The sequence below is a fragment of the Giraffa tippelskirchi genome, chromosome 4 (assembly GCF_054371585.1).
Source record: "Giraffa tippelskirchi isolate mGirTip1 chromosome 4, T2T-mGirTip1v1.2.pri, whole genome shotgun sequence".
Taxonomy (NCBI): domain Eukaryota; kingdom Metazoa; phylum Chordata; class Mammalia; order Artiodactyla; family Giraffidae; genus Giraffa; species Giraffa tippelskirchi.
In genome coordinates this window covers 80326401-80349249 of record NC_137278.1, presented here as the reverse complement: position 1 = coordinate 80349249, position 22849 = coordinate 80326401, and the positions used below count along the sequence as shown (strand labels likewise).

The following is a 22849-nucleotide window of genomic DNA, read 5'->3' as shown; positions in this document are numbered from 1 at the left end:
CCAGGGGGTGGGAAGAACTTTAGGTCTTACGGTAGCAGAGAGATTAGCTGAGACAGCAAGATCCTAAAGAAAGGTTTAAAGCAGATTTGGGGAAATGTTCCCACATGGATAGCTGTAGCACATTTAGGGGCAGGTGATTTGGGGTGCTCTTGGTAGTACTGTTCAGAGGCAGTACTGCTTTGGTCCTCACTAGATGGAGACATTAATCAAGATGCAGGTTTACAAATAAAAAAACTGAATTGCCTCAGAAGTTTTTAAGGGAGGAAAGAAAACAATTTTTTGCTTTTCCTAGATACAAATCAACCAGCTAATTGTCATGAGGGTTGGGGAGGACTTTAGGCTCGTGATATGTGAATAAGGAGACTATGACTTGCACATCACAAGCATAAAGTTTCATATATTAAAGGTATGAGAGTAAATAACAAGTATACTGAGTGAATAAATGCAGTCTCAAAAGCCATTACTAAGCAAAATGGTGAATGATTAGTAACAGGCTCCTTAGAGAACAGGGTATGGTAAAGTGCTGTAATAAAGTCAATCTCCATTTATTTAGTCAATAAATTATTTGCGAAACAACTATATGTGCAAACTTCTACACTAGGTTTAGTTACATGAAAATAGAATGGCCAATACATTTATTTTACTTAAGGGAGAAAAGTAAACTATTACTGGCAGGATGTCCTGGAGTACTACGGTTTTACACTAGATTGAAAAATGAGTCTCACAGCTTTCTTATCCACTCTGCAAAGCAGGAGAGCTGTGTGATTTTGGATGGTTTACTTACCAACACAACACTTCTGACACCACTTGGTTTCAGGGATTTTTGCTGATACAGCAAATTTCCTAAATGGAAATGGAAATGACTATATAATACATGTAGGCTAAGTTAGTATATGAAAATACTACTGTAATATAACAGTGGAGAAAAGAGTTGTTTAAAAACTGGTCTGGACATAATGGGTCATCTATTAAAAATAAGAATAAACTGGATACCGTTCTTAACTCCCCTCCAATCAATTCCAAATGGATAAAGAATTTAAATATGAAAACCAAAACTATAAAATATATAATTTTTGAAGAATATGACCACAGGATTACTTTTAAAAATACTAAAATAGATTATACAGGAAAATAATGATAAACTTAGATTGATTTTTTTTTCACTGATATATCCCTAGCACCTCAAACTATGAGAGGCATTCAATTTGTTGAATGTATTTAGTAAATTATTAACTTTGGTTTACCAAAAGACAGAGCTGAAAAAGTAAAAAGATGAGCCGCAAACTGGGAAAAGAATAGGACTCTGTTCTGATAAAAACAGTATCAAAAAGTTAATACATTAAAGTTTATGTGCCTTACATTGTTCGGGAGCTCTATACGATTTTAAAGTTTGGTGGTCAGTTCCCATGCCCACAGAAATTTAAGATTTATCAAGTTAGAAAGTAGAATGGAGTCATGCTCCAAGTAGGCAGAAAAACAACAGCAGAAAGTGGCAGCTGGGAGAAAAAATGGGGCACATAAACTATATAGGAAGAAAAACTTCCTGATACCCTTAAGTCCAACTATAGATACTATAGTACAAACATAATAAATCAAGTTCATAATCATAACTAATTCATCATGAAAAGATCCAGTTAAACTCAGTATAATCTATTTTAAGAAGACGGAAAAGCTTGCAGTATATTTTAAACGATTTTCATCGAAAAGTTAATTTTTAAAAAGTTGTTGTGCACAAAGTGGCAAATCTTAGCTATACTGTAAACTTAGCAATTAATGACAAGTTTTTAAGGTACTTAAAAGTTAAGGTTCTATATTAGTTGCTTTACAACTAACACTGTAAAGGAAGAATGGTTACATTACAAAAGTACTGTACAATAAAATTTATACCAGACTCAGAAGACTTTTACTCAACAAATGAAGTCCAATGTAATAATAACCAAAATAATAATAACGACTAAACAGAAGAGCAAACATAATTAAAAATCCCTGTAAGTAGAAAAGCAAAACACCTAAATTTCTAAGTAGTATCTTCTTATAAAAATCTTCAATTAATAAGTCACTTAAATATTCTAAGTTTAGAAACTACTTTGAAAAATATTCAATTTATTCAAATTGACACAAATAAGTCAAAAGCACTATATGTGATATAAAATAACCAGCAAACTAGGGGGAAAAAAAATTAGTTTCAACGTTGTAGAAAAACTAACAGTTCACAAAGAAAATGTTTGATATAAGTGGAAAAGTATAAAGTGGAAAATTTTAGAATATGATAGACACTTGTGAAAATATGTTACTTTTTACAGTTTTTTCATTACACATGATTTCTACAAACCCAAGCTGAGTGCTTTTTTCAATTTCTGTAGTATATCTATTTTTTTTTCAGAATGAATTCACATATTATCTCTAAGGATGAAAATGTAATTAAATGTACAGTTACCGTGGCAGTATTCTGTCAGGAAGTTTGTGTGCTGGAATAGAAACAGGTAACTTTTGCATTTGTCTTGCATAATCAAAAAGCCCTGGTAAATTATGAGAATAAAGCTGAGAAGCTTTACCTGTAGAGAAAAATAAATGTGTCACAAAAGCTGATAAGATAAATTGGAACAACAACTGTAAGGTTTTTAAAAACTAAAAGACTTACCAGATATTGACAGTAAGCAATTGTTCATTACATACAACCATGTACACCTTCGGGGAAATAGCTGATAAAAAAAGCACAAAGTTTACAGAGGATAATAGTTAACAGCAGTGTAAATATTCACATATTAACCATGTAGCTGTCACATCATTAGGCCCGTTTTTAAAAAGAAATTTATTTTTAATAGAAACTCATTTTATAAGGCATTTAAAACAAGATGCTACGTATACATATTTATACAGAAGAAAAATAAATTAGTGTAATTTCATTATCTAAGTTCCTACATGATATGATTACCTCTATTCTCCTTATGGGAAGGACTATGTAACCCCAAACTATACAAGGAAAAGGACATTTTCAAACAATGTCTATTCCTTTATTTTGGTTCTTGAGTTTTAAATAATTAAAACTTTCCTGTGTACTTCCAAAAAATGGTCTTATCTTGGCGTATGGACATGCCTGGCTTCTGGAGCAGAAGAGAGGAAAAAAGATCACGGTGTCATAAAACGTAAGAGTATGGAAACATTAGGTATGGAGGAAAAAAGGCTGAGAGAAAATGCTGAAAACCTATAAATCATAAAGGACATATATACAGAATTCATTACTGATTATCAGCATGGTACACAAAGCTCTGGGGTGTGGCATCTGCTTACTCACCCACCTTCATTTATTGTTATTATTCTATACTCATTCTGTACTCCAACTGAACTGACCATTCATAGTTCCCTATTCATGCCATGCAGTTTCTGTTTCTCTTGTCTGTCTGTCAACCTTCTATTCATCATCATTTATGGTCCATCTTAAATGTCTCTCCTCCTCTCTCCATAGGTGGTGCTAGTGATAACCATCTCTGGGGGTTACACTTTGTACTCACTCCTAGTGTGACATCTAACTGGAAGTACAATATGTTGCAGTTACTGGTTCAAGTCTATTTCCTCTGTTAGATCATGAGCCACTTGAAAGTGAGCACTATTCCTATGAATAACCACCGTGTGGATCACAACAAACTGGAAAATCTGAGTACGTCTCTAGCACCGAGTAAACAGGACATACTCTAGGAAGGTTTTCTAAACAAAAGAGACAGCAGCAAATCATAGAACTGAAACTTATTCCTTATTTAGTGTCTATGCATAATAAATAATTTTTTTTAAAAAAAGGGAGAAACAGAATAACATACCTGTTCCATCGATGTTTCATGAAGTTCATTGAGATTCAAGGTATAAATCCCCTCTTCAGCACCAAATATCAAGTACTGATCTGAAATGACAAAAATAATCCACTGATTTTGATGTATAAGATTCTTTTACAAAAGATTTATATAATCTAACATTTAGTGTGAGTGTATATATATATATATATATATATGCATTAACATATGAAAACAGAATTGTTATAGTCTATAAAGCAGTATTTCTTATTTTAATGCAAGTAAGTAGTTAGAAACTCAAGCTCAAAGAATTGGTTTATATGCAAATATCAGCCTCAAAGCAGTGAAGAAAACTTTTAGGAAAACAGGTTCTGAAGAACAGCATGCTAGGATCCTCATTCACTTGAGGGAGCTAAGGACTGATAGAGAATCTGCAACTCCTTTTCTAAATTCCCTCTTGGAGAGGATCATGTGCAAATGACACACAGAATGTAAATGAGGAACAGTTGATGAAAACTCAAAATATTTTTGCAGATGGTCTGTTATAAGCATAGCATCAAAAAACCAAGATCTGACTACTGCCTCTTTAAAAAATTAACTAAACTTGATACCTGCTAGGATGTTCAGTATCTTCTAGAAGATGTTACAAGTCTGGTCATGGTCCTGTTCGATTACATTTTATGATAATATCAAAAAGTAGGTGAAGAACTTCTCCAGACTAAGCTGAAGCATCCTAAGAACAACTTAGAATGTCAAGAGCATTCCTCAACTGCCCAGTATTTAGGGTTAGTACTGAGAGATTAAAGGCATAAACTTTGTGCTCAGATAGGACTGAACTGGGTTCAAACTGCAGCTCTACTACTGACTGGCTGTGAAACAATGAGCCTCTGTGAGTGCTGTTTTCTTTACCTGTGAAATACAAGTACCCACATCTTGGCTATTCAAAAGATTTAGTAAATCTGCGTGTGTGTGGAAGAGACAGCAAGCATGTGCATATGTGTGTACACGTGTATCTATGTACATCTTTATACAGATAGATGACACAGAGTATATGGTTTCAATATATTGATATGGTGACTATACAGTAAAATTTTAATATCATGTGTCACCTCAAACACTGCTAATAACACAAAGAAACATATTTATCTTGAATGTTTTTTTAATTATAACAAATTCATTTTTCAGAAAGATATGCATAAAGTGATTAAAACTGAGTGCTGTTCTAGCCTCATGAAAATATTAAGCAATCAGAAAGATAAAACAGATAAAAACATATAGTACTACCTCTTGTGTCTGGATTTATCCATGATGTTGCACAGTGAATTTTCAAGGGACATCCATTAAAAACCTTTGAAAAACAGGCACCCATCTGGAAAAACAAAAAACAACTAAATGAATCTATCAAGTCCTAGTCATTTGCCTTCCAGTGAGATCAAGGAGGTTCCAGGCACAGGGACTGTTAGATATGATTTTACTTAACAGTCACTTTATTCTTCCTATCTTCTCAAATAAACAAAGCAGTAACAGCAATTAATTCTGCACAATAATTTGCTTATAGAAGTATTACTTACATATCCCACATTAAGACTAATACAATATTCTCTGATAAGGAAAACCATAATCTCTCTACAAAGGTGAAAATTTTCTTACTTGGTTTCATGAGCCTAAAAACAGTATTAATCATTGAATTTCATATTACAAAGTGAAAGAGGTACAGCTGATTTGAAGCTCATATATGTACTTTAATCTCAAAACAGAGATGTAATTTACAAAAAAAAATTGAGCAATCTGATTATTCTCCCTGGAAGAAGTCAACAAAAAGCTTTATTCTTTGATGTTAATATTTATTTATCAAGCTCATTTACAAACTTTTCAGATAATAAATATCTTATAATGAAATATAATATCACTCATTTGAATGTTTTTTGATCTTCAAAGAGTAAGATGTTAATTTTGAAATGACTGTGCTGGTTAGAACAAATAACTTGGAGGGGAAAAAGGATACAGAAGCATTTGATCAGAAGAACAGCACTGTGGCTCATTTCTTTTTTCTTCTGGCCGTGCCACAGAGCTTGTGAGATCTTAGTTTCCCAACCAGGGATCAAACCTAGGCCCATGGCGGTGAAAGCACCTTGTCCTACACTGGACCACCAGGGAATTCTACTGTGCATCATTTTACAGCAGGAATATTTTCTTCACAAAGATAATACAGTGAGTAATTATTGTTGACTACAGTGGGTTAAAAATATTAACACAAAATAATCAAAATATTTGGTCTTAAAATTTCCTTTTTACTCATAGAAACCTAGCAACCAGTATTTTTAAGATTTTAGTTCTCCAAAAAGAACAACAGCCTGGCAATACCAGTGCGTGGCAGAAGACCAATAAGAAATGTTTCTATGGTGTAGGGCAGAAATTCTATCACTTAACTAATCCTGATAATTATCCTTTAAGATAGGTACATCAAATTCCTATGTTAAGGTACTGCTAAACTCCTAAAAATTTAAATGACAGAATGAGATACTAAACAATCAAACCAGTCCCAACCTAAAGCAACTTGTACAATTGGTCCACAGTTATCAGCTCTTCCCTGTCAACTGCATAACTGATAAAGGAGTTTCATCCTGTAGACCAGCAATAAACCTCACCGCTATCCTACATATGTACCTCCTAGACCTGGGAGCCCTTTACACTCACAACTTCTTTTTGTAAGTGAAGTCACTCAGTCGTGTCCGACTCTTTGTGACCCCATGGACTGTAGCCTACCAGGTTCCTCTGTCCATGGGATTTTCCAGGCAAGCATACTGGACTGGGTTGCCATTTCCTTCTCCAGAGCCGATGATAAAAAGACCAAGTAGCTGAACACGGGGATCTGTAAGTACCTTCATCTGGCCAAGATGCTGGGGGTAGGACAAGAGCAGGTGAGCCTGCACCATGCTGTCCGGATGTCCCAAATCTCACACCTGCCTGGCTCCCCTGCTGGAGGGGAAGGGGTTCCCTCGCTGCCTAAGGGGGTCCAGGGAAGCCCTGTTGGCTGGCAAGCCAGAGCAGCGTTTCCAGGCGACAGCGCGTTGGTCTTCAGACACCTTGGGTGAGATTCCGCACGTGACCTCAACTAGATGCCAGCACTTCTTCTCACTAAAGAGCAGAGGCCCCTGGGATGGGGCCTCAGTGCAAGGCTGACATACAGGGTTGTTCTGATGTTAATTCTATGGCCGTTCTGGCTCCACCCTAGGTATCCATCCTCTGGGCTTATCCAGGAGGGAAAAGGCTTTAAAGGGCTGGAATGCTTTCTTAGCTGGAGAGGGTGGGATGGAGCAGAAGGAGGCTGGACAGAGCAGTCTCCTGCCCGGTGGAACGGGTGCCCCCACCCAGCAGAGATCTGTTTGGTGGCCTGGAGGTGGGCACGGGTGCCTGCACTGAGACCAAGGAGGCAGGGGAGACCGGGGGCAAGAACCCTGTTCTCAAGACGTTCATGCAGTGATGCACACTGCCACGAGAAAAAGACATGGAAATCGGCAAGGTCAAGTGCCGACCAGAGGTATTTTGTAAGATGAGGTATAATTACTCAGATTTTTATACTAATAGTAGAGTTAAAAAGTAAAAGGGCTAAAAAGTAGACTTGAGAGGTTACAAACTAGGAAAACTATGGACACTGTTTAAACTAGTGTTATATGAAGTTTCAGGCTATAGACTGAGATCAGCAAAATGTAGTTCTAACCATATTTAACTAAAATTAAAGTGAGTTAATATAATTTTAAGGGCTTCCCTGGTGGCTCAGTGATAAAGAATCCACCTGCCAACGTAGGAGCCATGCGTCTGATCCCTGGGTTGGAAAAATACCCTGGAGAAGGAAGAATTCCCATGGAGAATTCCATGGACAGAGGAGCCTGGCGGGCTACAGTCCATGGGGTTGCAAAGAGTCCGACACGACTGAGCACAATATAATTTTAATCCTAAAAAAGACAGCATGGTATATATATAGATACAAAAAATTACAAGGACTGTAATATAGGACATCTAAGGTCTAGTTTTAGTTCTGGTTAGAGCTGGGTGGCGGTTTGTGATCTTGGTGACTAAGATCTTTGGGTCTCAGTTTTGAGTGAGTGAGTGATAGTCACTTAGTCGTGTCCAACTCTGTGACCCCATGCTCCCACTGGGTCAGCTCCCAAAGGAGCTCAATGCTCCTTCCCCAGACTTGGGGACTGAAGAGAGAAAAGGAGTCAGGAGCCCTGAGTTCTCCATGTTTTTCAGCAAACAGGATTCTGGACTCAAACTGGATCCAAAGGGTCTCAGTTTTACCCATGGACAAAATAAAGTTAGGGCCAGATGCTCCTTTAATGCTCCTTCTAGTTCTAAAATTCTGTTTTTGATAACTGTGTTTTTTTCACATTCCTTCAAAAATATGTGTAAAAACATTAGTAATTTTCAAATAAAGAAGCTATAAAATGTATACTGTATCATAATTCTTTTGAAAAGCTATACTTTTCAAATATAATCAATTTGTATTTAAATTAGCAATTTTAAAGATTTTTTTCAATATAATGGGGGTTCGTTCAAACAGGCAAAGAAATCTAACCAAAGGCACATAATCAAGAAATTATATGTCATTGTATTCAGTTTGAAAACTTAGCCTATTTGATATTTATACTTACATGCACTTTAGGTGTTGGGGGTAGGCCATTACTAATAGGCTTCTAGAAAAAGAACACATGCATGATTATATTTCTTCTTGTTTGGTATATCAACACTGTTATTTCAAACTATGTGTCCCCAAAAAATACACGAGTACATTTCTTTGTCAAACAAAACATTATAGATAATACTGAAGACCCCTATAATCCTTTCACAGTCCACTTATTCCTAGAAGCTGCCACCCCCCCCACAATGGTTTATTGTGTACCCTTCCAAATCTCTCTCTAGGCAATTATATTACATTACAAAATACTCATGTATTTGTGTATCCTTCCAGACCTGTTTGCCATTGGCTTTAACTGCAGCACAGTATGAATATAACAAACTTTAGCTACTTCTTGTTATTGGATATTTAGATTATTTTCCATTTTTTACTACAACAACAATTTGGAAATCATCATCCTTTCATATACTTTACTACACAATGTATGAATGATTTTTTTAAAGAATATGCTGTGAGAACTGAAAATACTGGAACACGGGGCCTGTAACTTTTGCATTTTCGTGGATGCTGACTGCTAAACTGCCTTTCCAAGTGCCCATTTTGTATCACTCCCATCAGCAATGTACGAGTCTTGGTTCTTCACAGTCTCACAGACAATGTTATCAAACTGACAACAGTTTTTCAGGAGTAAAAAAAAGTTTTCCCCTTTGTTTCTCATTAACTTGCATGCCTCTGACAGCTAGGAAGGTTGAGAACCTTTTTAAAGAAATGTTTACTGGCTAACTGTATTTCCTCTTCTGTGAATTCTCCCTTCCCTGCCTCGCTTTAAAAAAAAAAAAACAAAAAAAAACCTGAGTTATTTATTTTTTGGAGCTCTTTATATAAATTAGACTTAAACACTTTATCTGCTATATATTACAAATGTTTTCTCCTAGTCTGTAGATTTTTAACCTTGTTTACCAAGTGCTTTGTCCACTGAAGTTTTAAACTCTGATGGACTCAAAACGCATGAATCATTGGTCAGAGTATACTGATAATTTAAGGAGAGCAAAAACAATCACATCACTCATCTATGACAACATTCTCAAGAGTTCCAGATATTTTTCCAAGGGGCTACATTCCTGGGATATATGATTTACCCCTGGAGAATAGATTATTTTCAATTTTATGATTTATCCCTGGAGAAAGAATCTCCTTGGGAGAGATTATAATTTAAACATAAGCTTTATGATAGTCTAGTTTCTTTTAATCTTAATAACAGCATTTTAAGGAATGACATTATAAATTTTTCTCAGTTTAATATAAATCAGAATTATTTAAATGAGATAAAAATTTTAAAGCTACTGTTAACTGATTTCATATACATGATACAAATGAAATATTCTGTACAGTACTATTTATATGAATAACTTTTAGATATTTCTAAAATTAAGACTGAAATTTTACTTTGGAGATATGTTTATGAGGATGTACATACTGCCATCAATTTCTGATAATTTTTTTCATTCTGCAAATAATTTATATACATAATTTAATATAGATGTCCCTAAATTATCATATATCATCTATTTTAGCAAAACATTTTTAATTAGGGAGCTCTAAATGTTATAACTGTTGGATCTAATTTAAGTACTGACAGAATTGGCTGTAAATAATTTCAAGAAGCAGCTGTAAATAATTTCAAGAAGCTGCACAAACTGTAATTACATTTCAATATACCATGGATACTGTTTATCATATGATACAGTCATGACATATTTATTTCAGAATTATTGAGACTGTTAGTTTAACTACTAGTTCCTTATCCTAATAAGTTATAGAAAAAGTGAATTTAAAATACATAAATTAAAAAAAAGTACTCATTTCTCAAAGGTTATTATACTGTTATAGTCATTAAGCTGAATTTTTAAACTACTACACTAGGACTGCTAAAATTTAAGCTGATGAAATGAAAAAGGCACTACTCAGTTGGAGAGACTACATAAGCCCTATGATTTCTAAAAGACATTTCACTTTTGTTAAAAATGTCCTAAGTTTCACAAATTACAATGCATAACCCCAGTCAAATGCTTTAACTGAATCATAAAAATGGTATGTCACATTCTATAGTGAAATCTTATAAAATAACAGATACAGTACAAAAACCTCTAGCAATGCGTTTGTGTACAAAATTATTATAGCTATACACACATAAATGTATTAAATGGTTTACGAATTTCTAGAAGAATAACAAAAATTAGTATACACAACAAATTCCCCCCAAATATGACTTATGATCTTGTTGACATCTGCTGAATTGGGAATTTTAAGGATTTTTTTGTTGTTAAGTTCTATGATGATGGACATCATAGAACGTCTTCTGATGATTAAGTGTAAATTCTTCACAAATTTTAATCTCCTTGATAAATTCTATTGATGTTCCAGCAGTTATGTCATAGTGTTTTATCTAATTTTTGCTAATAGGAACAGTTGCTAAGGCTAATTTCATCTTTCCTGAAGTGGGATATTGTATCTACTAGAAATAACCTTAATTTTTCTTCCTTGTTAGCTATTTTCTTTGGTAAAAGTAGTAACATCACAAATTATGTGACAGAAATTTGTCCTAAGGTAGAAGGTATGGCTTTCCTTCCATACGTTTTTGAGACTATAAAAGGAACGTATAAGAATCATTCTCATCAATGAAAATAATATTTCTCAACGGTCACAAAAATATTAAGTGTTTACCAGTATGTAGAAGGTCACATTTTATAATATGCAATATAACCAATTGGCCTAAATAATTTGAAGAGTAGAAAGCCTTCATTCATGTTTACCACAGCAAAGTCAGTTTTTTCAAGATTTAAACAACCTATTATTAACATACTAAAATATAAATTTATTAATTATAAAATATATAATTGCTATTGTTTCATTAATTAAAATTGCAAAACTAATTTAATAGTCAAAAAGGAAACAAACACAAGTAGAGCTTATGAACATAAATACCTACTGGTACATCTTTCTTTTCTTTCCTTGAAAGGTTAGTGCCTCTATATTCATTCTGTTGTTGATATAACGACCCATCTCGTTCACCATTTAGCTGGAAGGAGCTCACTCCATTTCCTTCAATAAGATATGTTTAAATATATTAAAAAAAAAAAGGATTAATTTTCATGAAAATCTTCATTCAGAAAATTATCAAGTAGAAAAAAAATATATTATCTCTGAGACAGTTTCAGCCTTCATTTGAGATCACCCAATCAGAATATTTAGTAGTGTAACAATCATATATATGTTCTAGTTTTATCTCTATTTTTTTCATAAAGGCAAATTAAAATTCAGGTTGTATCTAAGTACATATATTTGTGCTAAAAAGAAAAAAGTACTGAATACATAACTACTTTCAGGAAAGGGGCAATTTATAGTTTGTTATCCAAGGAGCATTACTACTCTTTTTCTTAATTGCTTCTTTTGCATAAACGTAAGACAATTCACAGTATTAAAACAGCACCTTTGAGGATTAATTTGGAGGCAAATACCTAGCAAACACCGACAATAATTTTTCTAAAAATGATTAAACAAAATAAAACAAAAGAGTTAGACAAGGCATCCTCTTCTTTTTCGCAAACTGAAGTAGCCTAGGACCAAAACACATTTTCCTTGTTTGTTCAGAGTTTAATTTCTTTTGTTGCCACACTCTATAGATAAATGACAAACTGGGCACAAACAATTCTCCAAAAGAGAGAAAGCTAGACATGAAATGAGAAGCAAGGGGCAAAATATCTCAGCCTGGGTCATATGTAATCGTGTCATAAAAACACTTCAAACTATGAGGCAAAAAGCAAACTTCATCTCTAGAGCCACTGCTTCCTTCTCTTCTCCTCAAAGGAATTTCAAATCATCTCTTAAAAGATGGAGTCCTTCTACTTTTCTCCACACATTATGAAAACCTGGCAGCACTCTTATTTCACCCCCTCTTCCTCATTACCTAAAGCCAGAGGCTTCTGAGGCGGTAACCTGGGAGGTGGTGGCCTAGGTGGTACTTGGGATGGCTTTGCTGGGCTCTCTGACGTGGGACACCTCTTAATTGTTCCTTGATTATCATCCTCAGTAGAATGAATTTCCTGTGGTATGAATATGGACTTAGGCTGAAACAATACAGAAAAGGAGACCAATGACTAAACATGAAATCACTCATGTGATTAAATTATTAAGCATCTTCCCTGAAGTAAATATTATTATATATTAGAGGCTTTCAAACTGTGTTTAATAGTTGAGTTTCAAGGATATTCAACTATCTGATTCAGATAATCTTAATATATATCTTAAAAATGTACACAAAAATGTTTTCTCAAGATAAAAGGCCTTGTTCTACTCTTTCTATTTATTCCTCACAAGCCTACCCACTTAAATTTGCCAAATAAAAATATTCTGGTCTTTATGATCTCCAATTTAAATGAGTCTCTTTTTATTTTAAACATTCAGGCTAATCAAAGTTCAATTCCTTTCAAGGCTAATCTCTAAACTGTCTCTTCCAGATGACTCAGTCTTTAATGTTAATGCTTAATCTTCCACACGCGCAACAGGAGAAGATGCTGATTAAAATTCATTAAATCAGAGAACACAAACTCAGCAACATAGGATACCTGAGAGACTTTCTGTGTAGACAATGGAAAGACCTCCAGTCAGCCAAAGGTTTACAGAATTTATAAATTTTTATAATGTGTCCCTTATTAGGGAGACTGAGCAGTATTTATCTCTTTGAAATTCAGATCTCTATATTTCTAATGTAAAACTAAACAAAAAAGAACAATATTACTTATGTATGTGGATCATGATTTTTTTTAAAGTATAAAATGAAAACAAAATATAGTAGTACATTGGATATCTAGACTGGTTGGACTCCCCAATTCTCATTTATAACTCCTGATTTCAAACCTAGTAACAACTCATTTTATAAACAGTTCATTTTATAATTAAAATTTGCTATGCATATGAACTTATAAATTTAAATTACCATATCTATCAACTTATTTTACTTATAAAATATCCCATCAGTTGGGATTATTTTATTATTTGATTCCTTTTTTCGGTCATGCCACACAGCTTGTGGGATCTTAGTTCCCTCACCAGGAATTGAACCTGGGCCTTTGCAAGGAATGTGCCAAGTCCTAACCATAGGATCACCAGGGAATTCTCTAATGATGCTCTGTTTTGTTTGACAAAAGTATTTTGTTGCTAAATTTTATTTTTAAAGTACTGTCCTATTTTGTATTTTTTATTTAAAAGTATCTTCTGAAAATTAAATATCTGTAATGGTAAGTCACTATCTTTTTTACCCATTCTCAGGAAATCAGTTACTTGTAGATTACAGATTTAGAGGAGAGAAAATCTTATTAAATACATGAGTTTTCTAAGCCAAGTGAAATAATCATTTTTATTTATGAATTTCTAGAACTTATTATTTAGAATTTACATCGATAATAAACTGGAAAATTGGAAAAAAAAAAGACAAAAACAATTACAATCATCTACTTATATCATGATTAGTAACTTCAAGATTTTTACAATTCACACTGAAAAACAAATCTTCTTACCTTTGGTGGCAAAGGAGGTGGAACTTTGGCTTTCATGGTTGAACTATAAAAACATAAACACTTAGAATCAGAAATCTTCATTTTATAAGTAAATCATTACTAAAATATGATTCATTTTTCAAAAATATAGATGATTTGTATATACAGGTTTCTTTTTCTAAAATGAGTGTTTTCCAAAATTCTGTGAAACAAGCACGTTATGCTGAATGAAGTATTACTGAGAAGTAACTGAGTTTATATGCTTTCTTGTTTCCAAATAATATTTAGTAATTAAAACTGGAAAAGATAGCTACAATTCCAATTTACATCAATTGAAAGGTAATGAATATAAAAACTCAAGCAACAACTGGTTTAAGGGAAGATAGCAAAATGATAAAAAATATATCACAATATAAGCTTCATTTTTACTACTATTAGATAGGAAATGGAGAAGGCAATGGCACCCCACTCCAGTACTCGTGCCTGGAAAATCCCAAGGACGGAGGAGCCTGGTAGGCTGCAGTCCATGGGGTTGCGAAGAGTTGGACACGACTGAGCGACTTCACTTTCACTTTTCCCTTTCATGCACTGGAGAAGGAAATGGCAACCCACTCCAGTATTCTTGCCTGGAGAATCCCAGGGACAGGGGAGCCTGGTGGGCTGCCGTCTACAGGGTCACACAGAGTCGGACACGACTGAAGCGACTTAGCAGCAGCAGCAGCAGCAGATAGGAAATATCTCTGATGAAGCTCATCAAAAGCTTCATGCTTTTTTCATTTACATGCTCCATGAAACTAATGGCAGAATTTACTTGATTGAAACTGAGATTCATTACAACTAAGGATTGAACTAAAATTAAAAGATTATTGAGCATAAATTCTCAGCTGAGGAGATTGAAGCCCAGAGAGGTTAAGTGACCCAGCTCAAGGTCACACAGTGGTGAGGCAGGAAAGAAAATCAATGTTCCAATGGCTTCTCAGGTGTTTTTGTCACTCTACCAGGAAACTGCATCCTTATTTAAAAAAATAAAAACAAACTCCCTCTCCTCTCTCAAAGAACTAACATCAATAAATATAGAAGGGAAAATATTCTCCCCTTAAAAATACAATTGTAAAAAAAGAAAAAAAATTGTACCCAAAGGATTTGCTTACTTGAAACATATCAGATGAAATTTAATCAACCATATAGTAAGATTCTTTGTAGTTACAGTAATAATTCTAGCAGCTACCAATTACTAATTTATAACATTAAACCACAGGATATGTCTACTGTCTCTGTAAACATTTTTCAAAGTTATTATTTTTTTTTAATCAACTCCTGCCATCTGAACTGCATCCACTGAAAATTCGTAGGTTGAAACACTAACCCCCAATGTGCTTGTGTTTGGACACAGGGCTTCTAGGAGGTAACTGAGGTTAAATGAGGTCATATGGGTAGGGAGCTGATCCAATAGGATTGGTGGCTTTGTAAGATGGGGAAAAGATCTCCTTCTCTGTGTGTGTGTGTGCACAGACTGAGAAAAGGCTGTGTGAGGACAAAGCAAGAAGGTCACTGTCTATAAGCCAAGAAGAGGGCCTTCACTGGGAACTGAATCCGCACGCATCTTATCTTGACCATCCCGGCCTCCAGAACTGTGACCAATCTCTGTTGCTCAAGCCACTCAGTCTATGATATTTCGTTATGGCAGCCTGAGCTAAAACATATTTTGGTACCAAGAAGTGGGGTGCTACTGTAACAAATACCTAAAAATGTGGAAACAGTTTTGGGACTGAGTAATAAGCAAAGACTGTAAGAGTTAAATATGGACGCTAAGAGTGAGAGGTCAGTGAGAAAATAGGAGAGCTGGTGAGAAAGCTTCCATCTTCTCAGAGAATACACAAACAGTCATTAACAGAATGTTGGTAGAAATGTGAACATTAAAGGGTATTCTGGTGAGGTTTCAAGATGGAAATACAGTTACTGGGAAATGGAGGGAAGGTAATCCTTCATAAAAAGTGGCAGAGAACTTGGCTGAATTGTGTTGTTCTAGTGTTCTGTGGAAGGAAAATCTGCAAGGGATGAAACTGGATAAGTCAGCTGAGGAGATTTCGAAGCAAACTGCTGAAGGAGTGGCTTGGTTCTTTCTGATTGCTTATAGTGAAATGAGAGAAGAGAGATGAACGGAAGAAGGTATTACTAAGCAAAAGGGAGCCAGAACTTGAACTCTGAAAAATTCTCACCCTATCCGTATTAGCTCAGAAATGGATGGCATCAGAAAGCATGTACTGGAGAGAACACCAGTGATGCCTGAACCATCACTCAGAGAAGAATTCATGGGATTGTACCAGAACAAACGCTGGCAGCTTGAACGGAAGATGGACAAGACAAAATGAAGGGAGGCTGTGGACAGGATGACAGAGCTTTCCAAACATGTATGTTTCTTCAAAAAAAGGAAAAAATAAATCCTGAAGGTGACCTAGGGATCATGAGATCTAAATCAGATTGACTTAGATGATATTTAGATGAGTCTTTGGACTTTAGAGTTGATGCTGGAATGAGTTAATAAGACTTTTTGGACTGAACTGTGTCTCCTCAAAATTTATATGTTAAAGTCCTAACTCCAAAATGACTGATTATATTTGGAGACAGTGCTTTTGGGAGGTAATTAAGCTCATTTAACTGAGGTCATAAGAATGAGGTCCTAATCCAACAGGATTGGTGGCCTTATAAAAAGAGGAAGAGAGATTTCTCTGTCTGCACGCACACACTGAGGGAAGTCTAAGGATATACTGAGAAGGCAGCCATCTGCAAGCCTGGAGGAGAGCTCTCACCAGGAAGTAAACTGACCAGCAGCCCAGCCTCCAAAACCATGAGAAATAAATACCAGTCTATGGTATTTTGTTAAGGATGCTCGAACTAATACAACTAGAACAGAGAAAAGGAAAGAAACTCTGGTACAACCCATGATACTATATTATAAAAGATAATAAAATTACTTCAATATTAAGCCGTCAGATTTACTAAATCAGGTCAAATGACACTCTTTCTTTTACTAAAAATGGAAACAGAACTTACTTTTTAGATTCATCATCATCTCCTTCATCATCTTCTAAATGTGCCACGTGCCCTCTAAGGATAAAAAAGGATAATTCCACTGTTACTAAATGGACTTTACCAAAAAGCTTAAGAAGAAATTTTAGAAAATGCAAGAAGAGCTAACACTGGACACAATTTTATTTCTATATCTTTATAGGATTCAGAATATTAAAACAACAACAAAACACTCTTAGGCTATATGATAGAGAAGGGGGCAGACTTGACTCATCTGTAACATAAAATATTTTAAACTTAATTAAAAATTAAAGTTACCGCTGATGTAATTCTTCTTCAACAGACTTCAGAAGACTCCTTAGGAGAAAAGTAAAAATTAAAAATAATGTGCATAAAGCAAAGAAATACCAAGTACAATTTTTTATCACATTAACCTTATATATAAATTTTTCAAATAAACACTTTTATTACTCATTAAAAACCTGCTACAACGATCATCTCTATACCATAAAACATCATTTAATGAGGTATCTCTATTTTCTGCTGCTCATGTCTTTATACATGTATTTTAAATGAACAAAATAAATCCTAGCATTTACTGAAAAAATATCAATTCAAACAAAGGACAACCCACCATGAAATGTCACAATAGAACTGACAAAACAATAATTGCAGGGTCACACTCAAGGGTTTCCAGGATTTACATTTTTACCTGGACATTTTACCTGACACCTGAAATTATATTTTCTTTTTCTTAAGAAAGGTGACACACTTTAAAAAACATCATGCTCTCAGGCAATCCTACAAAATGAAACTCAACATGTTGGATCTCTGCAAAAGCATGCATGCATGTGATGTGAATACATGAATGTAGTAGCACTTTGCTTTCACAGAAGACACTCACTTACCTGAAGGATCTGTTCTCCAGTGGTGTATTGGCAAACACATTTACACTTTTGGGAGACTAAGCCTGTATCAGACCAGGTGTGAGGATTTTATCATTAGGAGCAATTTATAAAACTTTGGTATTCAGGAATGTAAGAGAGAATTCACAGCATTCCTGAAGGTCCCTTACTTCTTAAACCTGCCTGTTCATGCAGCATAACTCCTGTATTATATTCTTTAAGCATAAAAACTCAAGAGCCTTCATAAAGCTAGAGAGAAATACGGTTACTGATAGATTACTGTGGTAGAAGTGATTCAGCAGAAAATTTACTCTTCTCAAAAGCTGTAAGGTAGTACCTTCTAATCATTTCCCTTTCCTATTATATAAAGAGGAAAAAACTACCCTCAGAATTATCAAAGCATGAAACCAGAGAAAATGAAAGGTATGATTAGCTGGTACAAACAATTAACAGAATAGATTTTAGCCATTAAATGTTTTAATTAGAATAGTTAAATAACAATTTAAGTCTTTTAAAATGACAAAATTTTAAGTCTGGAGTTGTAAATGACATAGGAAAACCATAAACTAATTGCAAACCCTATTTTGCAGGTAAAAAAATTGACGGACTTCGGTCAAATGTATTATCTATTCACAAAGCTCTTCAAGGGCTAGGTCTAAGAGACAGAGCTTCTACCTGGAGGCAGTATAGCAAAATGATTTCAAGTTGTAAAGCAGCCTCTGCCACTGTAAGTGATGTGGCCGTCAATCAGTTACTACGATTTCCCTAAGCTTCAGTTTCCATATCTGTAAAGTGGGAATTACAACAGTATCTAGATCAAAATGTCTATCTGAAAATACAATGATTTAATACAGGTACAATGCTTTAAATAGTAATTTAGAGTCCAGTAAGTATTCAGTTAGTGGGGTTTTTAAAATTATTATTATCAACTAAGTAACACTGTTCTAAATTAGCAATTCTCAAAGTATGGTCTGGGAACCCTGGAGGTCCTTTAGGCTCCTGTAAGATGTTTGCAACGTAAAAACTATTTTCATAATCTAAAGCACTTAAAAAAACAAACAAACTTGTTCACTCTTTTTCTGTCTTTTTCACTTTTATTCTTTCATTGAGAAAGAAACTCAAGAGTTTTCTGGAGACTCCGAGATGTGAAGGGCTACCCTGGTGGCTCAGATGGTAAAGAAACTGCTTGCAATGTGGGAGACCTGGATTCAACCCCCGGGTCAGGAAGATCTCCTGGAGAAGGGCATGGCTACCCACTCCAGTATTCTTGCCTGGAGAATTCCATGGACAGAGGAGCCTGGCAGACTACAGGCCATGGGGTCCCAAAGAACTGGACACGACTAAACAACTAACACTTTCTCTTTTCATGTTTTCATGAGATGTATATCATAATAGATTAGTAACAGACATGAGAATCCAGCTGTGTTCTATCAAGCCAGATATTAAGGATTTCTGCAAAAAACATAAAAACAATGCCACCTTTTTGCCTAATATTATTCTGCTTCAGAAAAAAACAGCTATTCTTCATAAATCAGTGTTGTTTGTGGGCCTCAACAAAATGTTTGCTGTATTAGACTGCCATATATAAGATGCTTCTAAGTCTCATGAGAAGAACCAATTGGTGTTACAAAGAAGGTACCATTAAGAGTTGGTATTTCACTTTGTTCTTAAAGATGAGGAATTTTTTAATACACACAAAAAACTTTTTTAATGATAACACGGAATGAGTATATTAGTATTTGAAATAAAAAAATATTTTGAAGCTATCAGTTTAAATTTCCAGTACTACAAATATTTATATTTGTCCCAAAGAAAGGCAATGCCAAAGAATGCTCAAACTACCGCACAATTGCACTCATCTCACATGCTAGTAAAGTAATGCTCAAAATTCTCCAAGCCAGGCTTCAGCAATACGTGAACAGTGAACCTCCAGATGTTCAAGCTGGTTTTAGAAAAGGCAGAGGAACCAGAAATCAAATTGCCAATATCCGCTGGATCATCGATAAAGCAAGAGAGTTCCAGAAAAACATCTATTTCTGCTTTATTGACTATGCCAAAGCCTTTGACTGTGTGGATCACAATAAACTGTGGAAAATTCTGAAAGAGACGGGAATACCAGATCATCTGACCTGTCTCTTGAGAAACCTGTATGCAGGTCAGGAAGCAACAGTTAGAACTGGACATGGAACAACAGACTGGTTTCAAATAGGAAAAGGAGTACATCAAGGCTGTGTATATTGTCACCCTGCTTATTTAACTTATATGCAGAGTGCATCATGAGAAACGCTGGGCTGGAAGAAACACAAGCTGGAATCAAGATTGCCCAAAGAAATATCAATAACCTCAGATATGCGGATGACACCACCCTTACGGCAGAAAGTGAAGAAGAACTAAAAAGCCTCTTGATGAAAGTGAAAGAGGAGAGTGAAAAAGTTGGCTTAAAGCTCAACGTTCAGAAAACTAAGATCATGGCATGTGGTCCCATCACTTCATGGGAAATAGATGGGGAAACAGTGGAAACAGTGTCAGACTTTATTTTGGGGGGCTCCAAAATCACTGCTGATGGTGACTGCAGCCATGAAATTAAAAGACGCTTACTCCTTGGAAGGAAGGTTATGACCAACCTAGATAGCATATTTAAAAGCAGAGACATTACTTTGCCAACAAAAGTCCGTCTAGTCAAGGCTATCGTTTTTCCAGTGGTCATGTATGGATGTGAGAGTTGGATGGTGAAGAAAGCTGAGCGCCACAGAATTGATGCTTTTGAACTGTGGTGTTGGAGAAGACTCTTGAGAGTCCCTTGGACTGCAAGGAGATCCAATCAATACATCCTAAAGGAGATCAATCTTGGGTGTTCACTGGAAGGACTGATGTTGAAGCTGAAACTCCAATACTTTGGCCACCTCATGCGAAGAGTTGACTCATTGGAAAAGACCCTAATGCTGGTTAGGATTGGGGGCAGGAGGAGAAGGGGACGACAGAGGATGAGATGGTTGGATGGCATCACTGACTCGATGGACATGGGTTTGGGTAGACTCTGGGAATTGGTGATGGACAGAGAGGCCCGGCATGCTGCAATTCATGGGGTTGCAAAGAGTCGGACATGACTGAGCGACTGAACTGAACTGAACTGAACCCATATAGACAAGAGCTCATTGAAGTCATTAATAATTTTTAAGAATGTAAGGGGATCCTGAGACTAAAAATTTCAGAAGCACTGCTGTATTTTTATCAAATGAAACATAATTTCTTCTAAACTCTACATTAGGCTTTCACACCACCTTAGAAGATATGAAAAAAACTTTTTCTTAAGCATATGACAATATTTTCTGAGCCATTTCTTCTCCAGTAGAGAATATTAGCATTTGAAAATAATTAAAAGGAGAATGCAAAATGTATTTTTATTTTCAGTTTACCATATTTAATTGGAGTTATATGGCATTTCACTTTTTAAAACATTATCTTCCTGGGATTAAAGGTTCTGTAAAAATAAGAAAACATGAAAAATCAGATATTCTATGGCTAGGGGCTCATATATTTTTTATTCATTTACTTGTAAATCTCCTATGATGAGTTAAAATATTTTGTTAATAAAGTTATAGAATTCATGAAGCTTTAATGAAAAGAAGAAAACATGGTTTGCTTTTCAGCCTTTATAAAAGAAGAAAATGAAATATGGCTAAATTTACATACATGCTCATTTATACTAAATATTGTATCTTGAATGTGTTGGAGAAAAATATGATATTGATTTAATCACAAGACTGGATATAACATAATAAATAATGTCACCATTCAGTAGTCTACTTAAATTCTTTTTATGGAATTCTGAGACAGTAATGAATAAAAACAAATCTAAAAAGATGCCCTCACATATTGAATTAAATGAAGTCAATCTAAAATGACTACAAAATTTGGATGAAGAATTTTAAAATGGTACAATCTGCAAACAGATCATATATTTAACTGATGAACTGAAGAAATGGATAGAGAAATAAAAAACCACCAATGATATCTGAATTAGCTGCTTGTTTATAATCTTTCAAAACTGCCTAACTGGCTCAAAACTGTAAGTATTGTCCTGGTTATATTAAAAAACAAAGCAAAAAACCTCCCTATTTCTTTAAAACCAAAAGGAAATTTTATTCATTCACTCATACTCATTTACTCTTACAATCAACATTTACTGAGTAAATACCATAAGTAAGGGCAACTAATGTGTTTTTACTAAAAAGATGCTAAATGTTTTTCCATTTCATCCTTAACATACTATGAGGCAGGTACTATTATAATCCCCATTCATTAGAGAAAACTGAAGTAAATTTCTTAAAGTTACACAGTTATAGCAAGAGACAGTTCCGACTCTGATCTGATATTTATTACTGCTATACTCCAAGGTGGCGCTAGTGGTAAAAGAACCCACCTGCCAATGCAGGAGGTGTAAGAGATGTGGGTTCGATCCCTGGGTCGGCAAGATCCCCTGGAGGGGCATGGCAACCCACTCCAGTATTCTTGCCAGGAAAATCCCATGGATAGAGGAGCCTGGCAGGCTGCAGTCCATGGGGTCGCACAGAGTCGGACACAACTAAAGTGACTTAGCACACATGTGTGCACTGCTATACTTAATTATGCCAGGAATTTCTTTTCACTGTTAGTTAAATCTTTAGAAGAGAATTTACTTTTAAAACTTTGGCTCTATATTAAAAAAAATCAGAAATAATTTTTCTTTTAAAAATAATATCTTGTTGGTTTTAAATAGACAGAAAAGTTGACCCCAATAATAACAGAATTCAAAAGAAAACAACTAAGTCAAAATACATATGTATTCTATTAAAAAAAAAACACCAAAACTCTCTTAGATAGTTCCTATGTGGTCTGGAATAGGTAGAAACCCATAAATGGAAATCTGTCTGCCTGATCACCTATGGAGAAAGC

The 22849-nt window shown here is 35.0% G+C and overlaps 1 protein-coding gene across 34 annotated transcripts in view; it reads right to left on the bottom strand.

Annotated features, from left to right (window-relative positions):
* Nucleotides 1-22849, bottom strand: part of MAP4K3 (mitogen-activated protein kinase kinase kinase kinase 3) — a 179354-nt gene that overhangs the window by 20979 nt on the left and 135526 nt on the right. For 29 of the 34 annotated variants that reach the window (XR_014051553.1, XR_014051552.1, XR_014051550.1 and 26 more), the window contains 11 exons: nt 17328-17366; nt 17034-17087; nt 14001-14043; nt 12392-12551; nt 11414-11526; nt 8441-8482; nt 5070-5154; nt 3816-3895; nt 2642-2702; nt 2438-2555; nt 785-843 (listed from right to left, as the gene is read on the bottom strand). Coding sequence is in view for 28 of the 34 variants with exons in the window: in XM_081483181.1 (XP_081339307.1) it covers nt 785-843; nt 2438-2555; nt 2642-2702; nt 3816-3895; nt 5070-5154; nt 8441-8482; nt 11414-11526; nt 12392-12551; nt 14001-14043; nt 17034-17087; nt 17328-17366 (854 nt within the window). In the remaining 6 variants the exon portion in view is untranslated. The remainder of the gene's footprint in view (nt 1-784; nt 844-2437; nt 2556-2641; nt 2703-3815; nt 3896-5069; nt 5155-8440; nt 8483-11413; nt 11527-12391; nt 12552-14000; nt 14044-17033; nt 17088-17327; nt 17367-22849) is intronic. The other 5 variants (XR_014051554.1, XM_081483178.1, XM_081483185.1 and 2 more) reach the window with 1 other exon arrangement.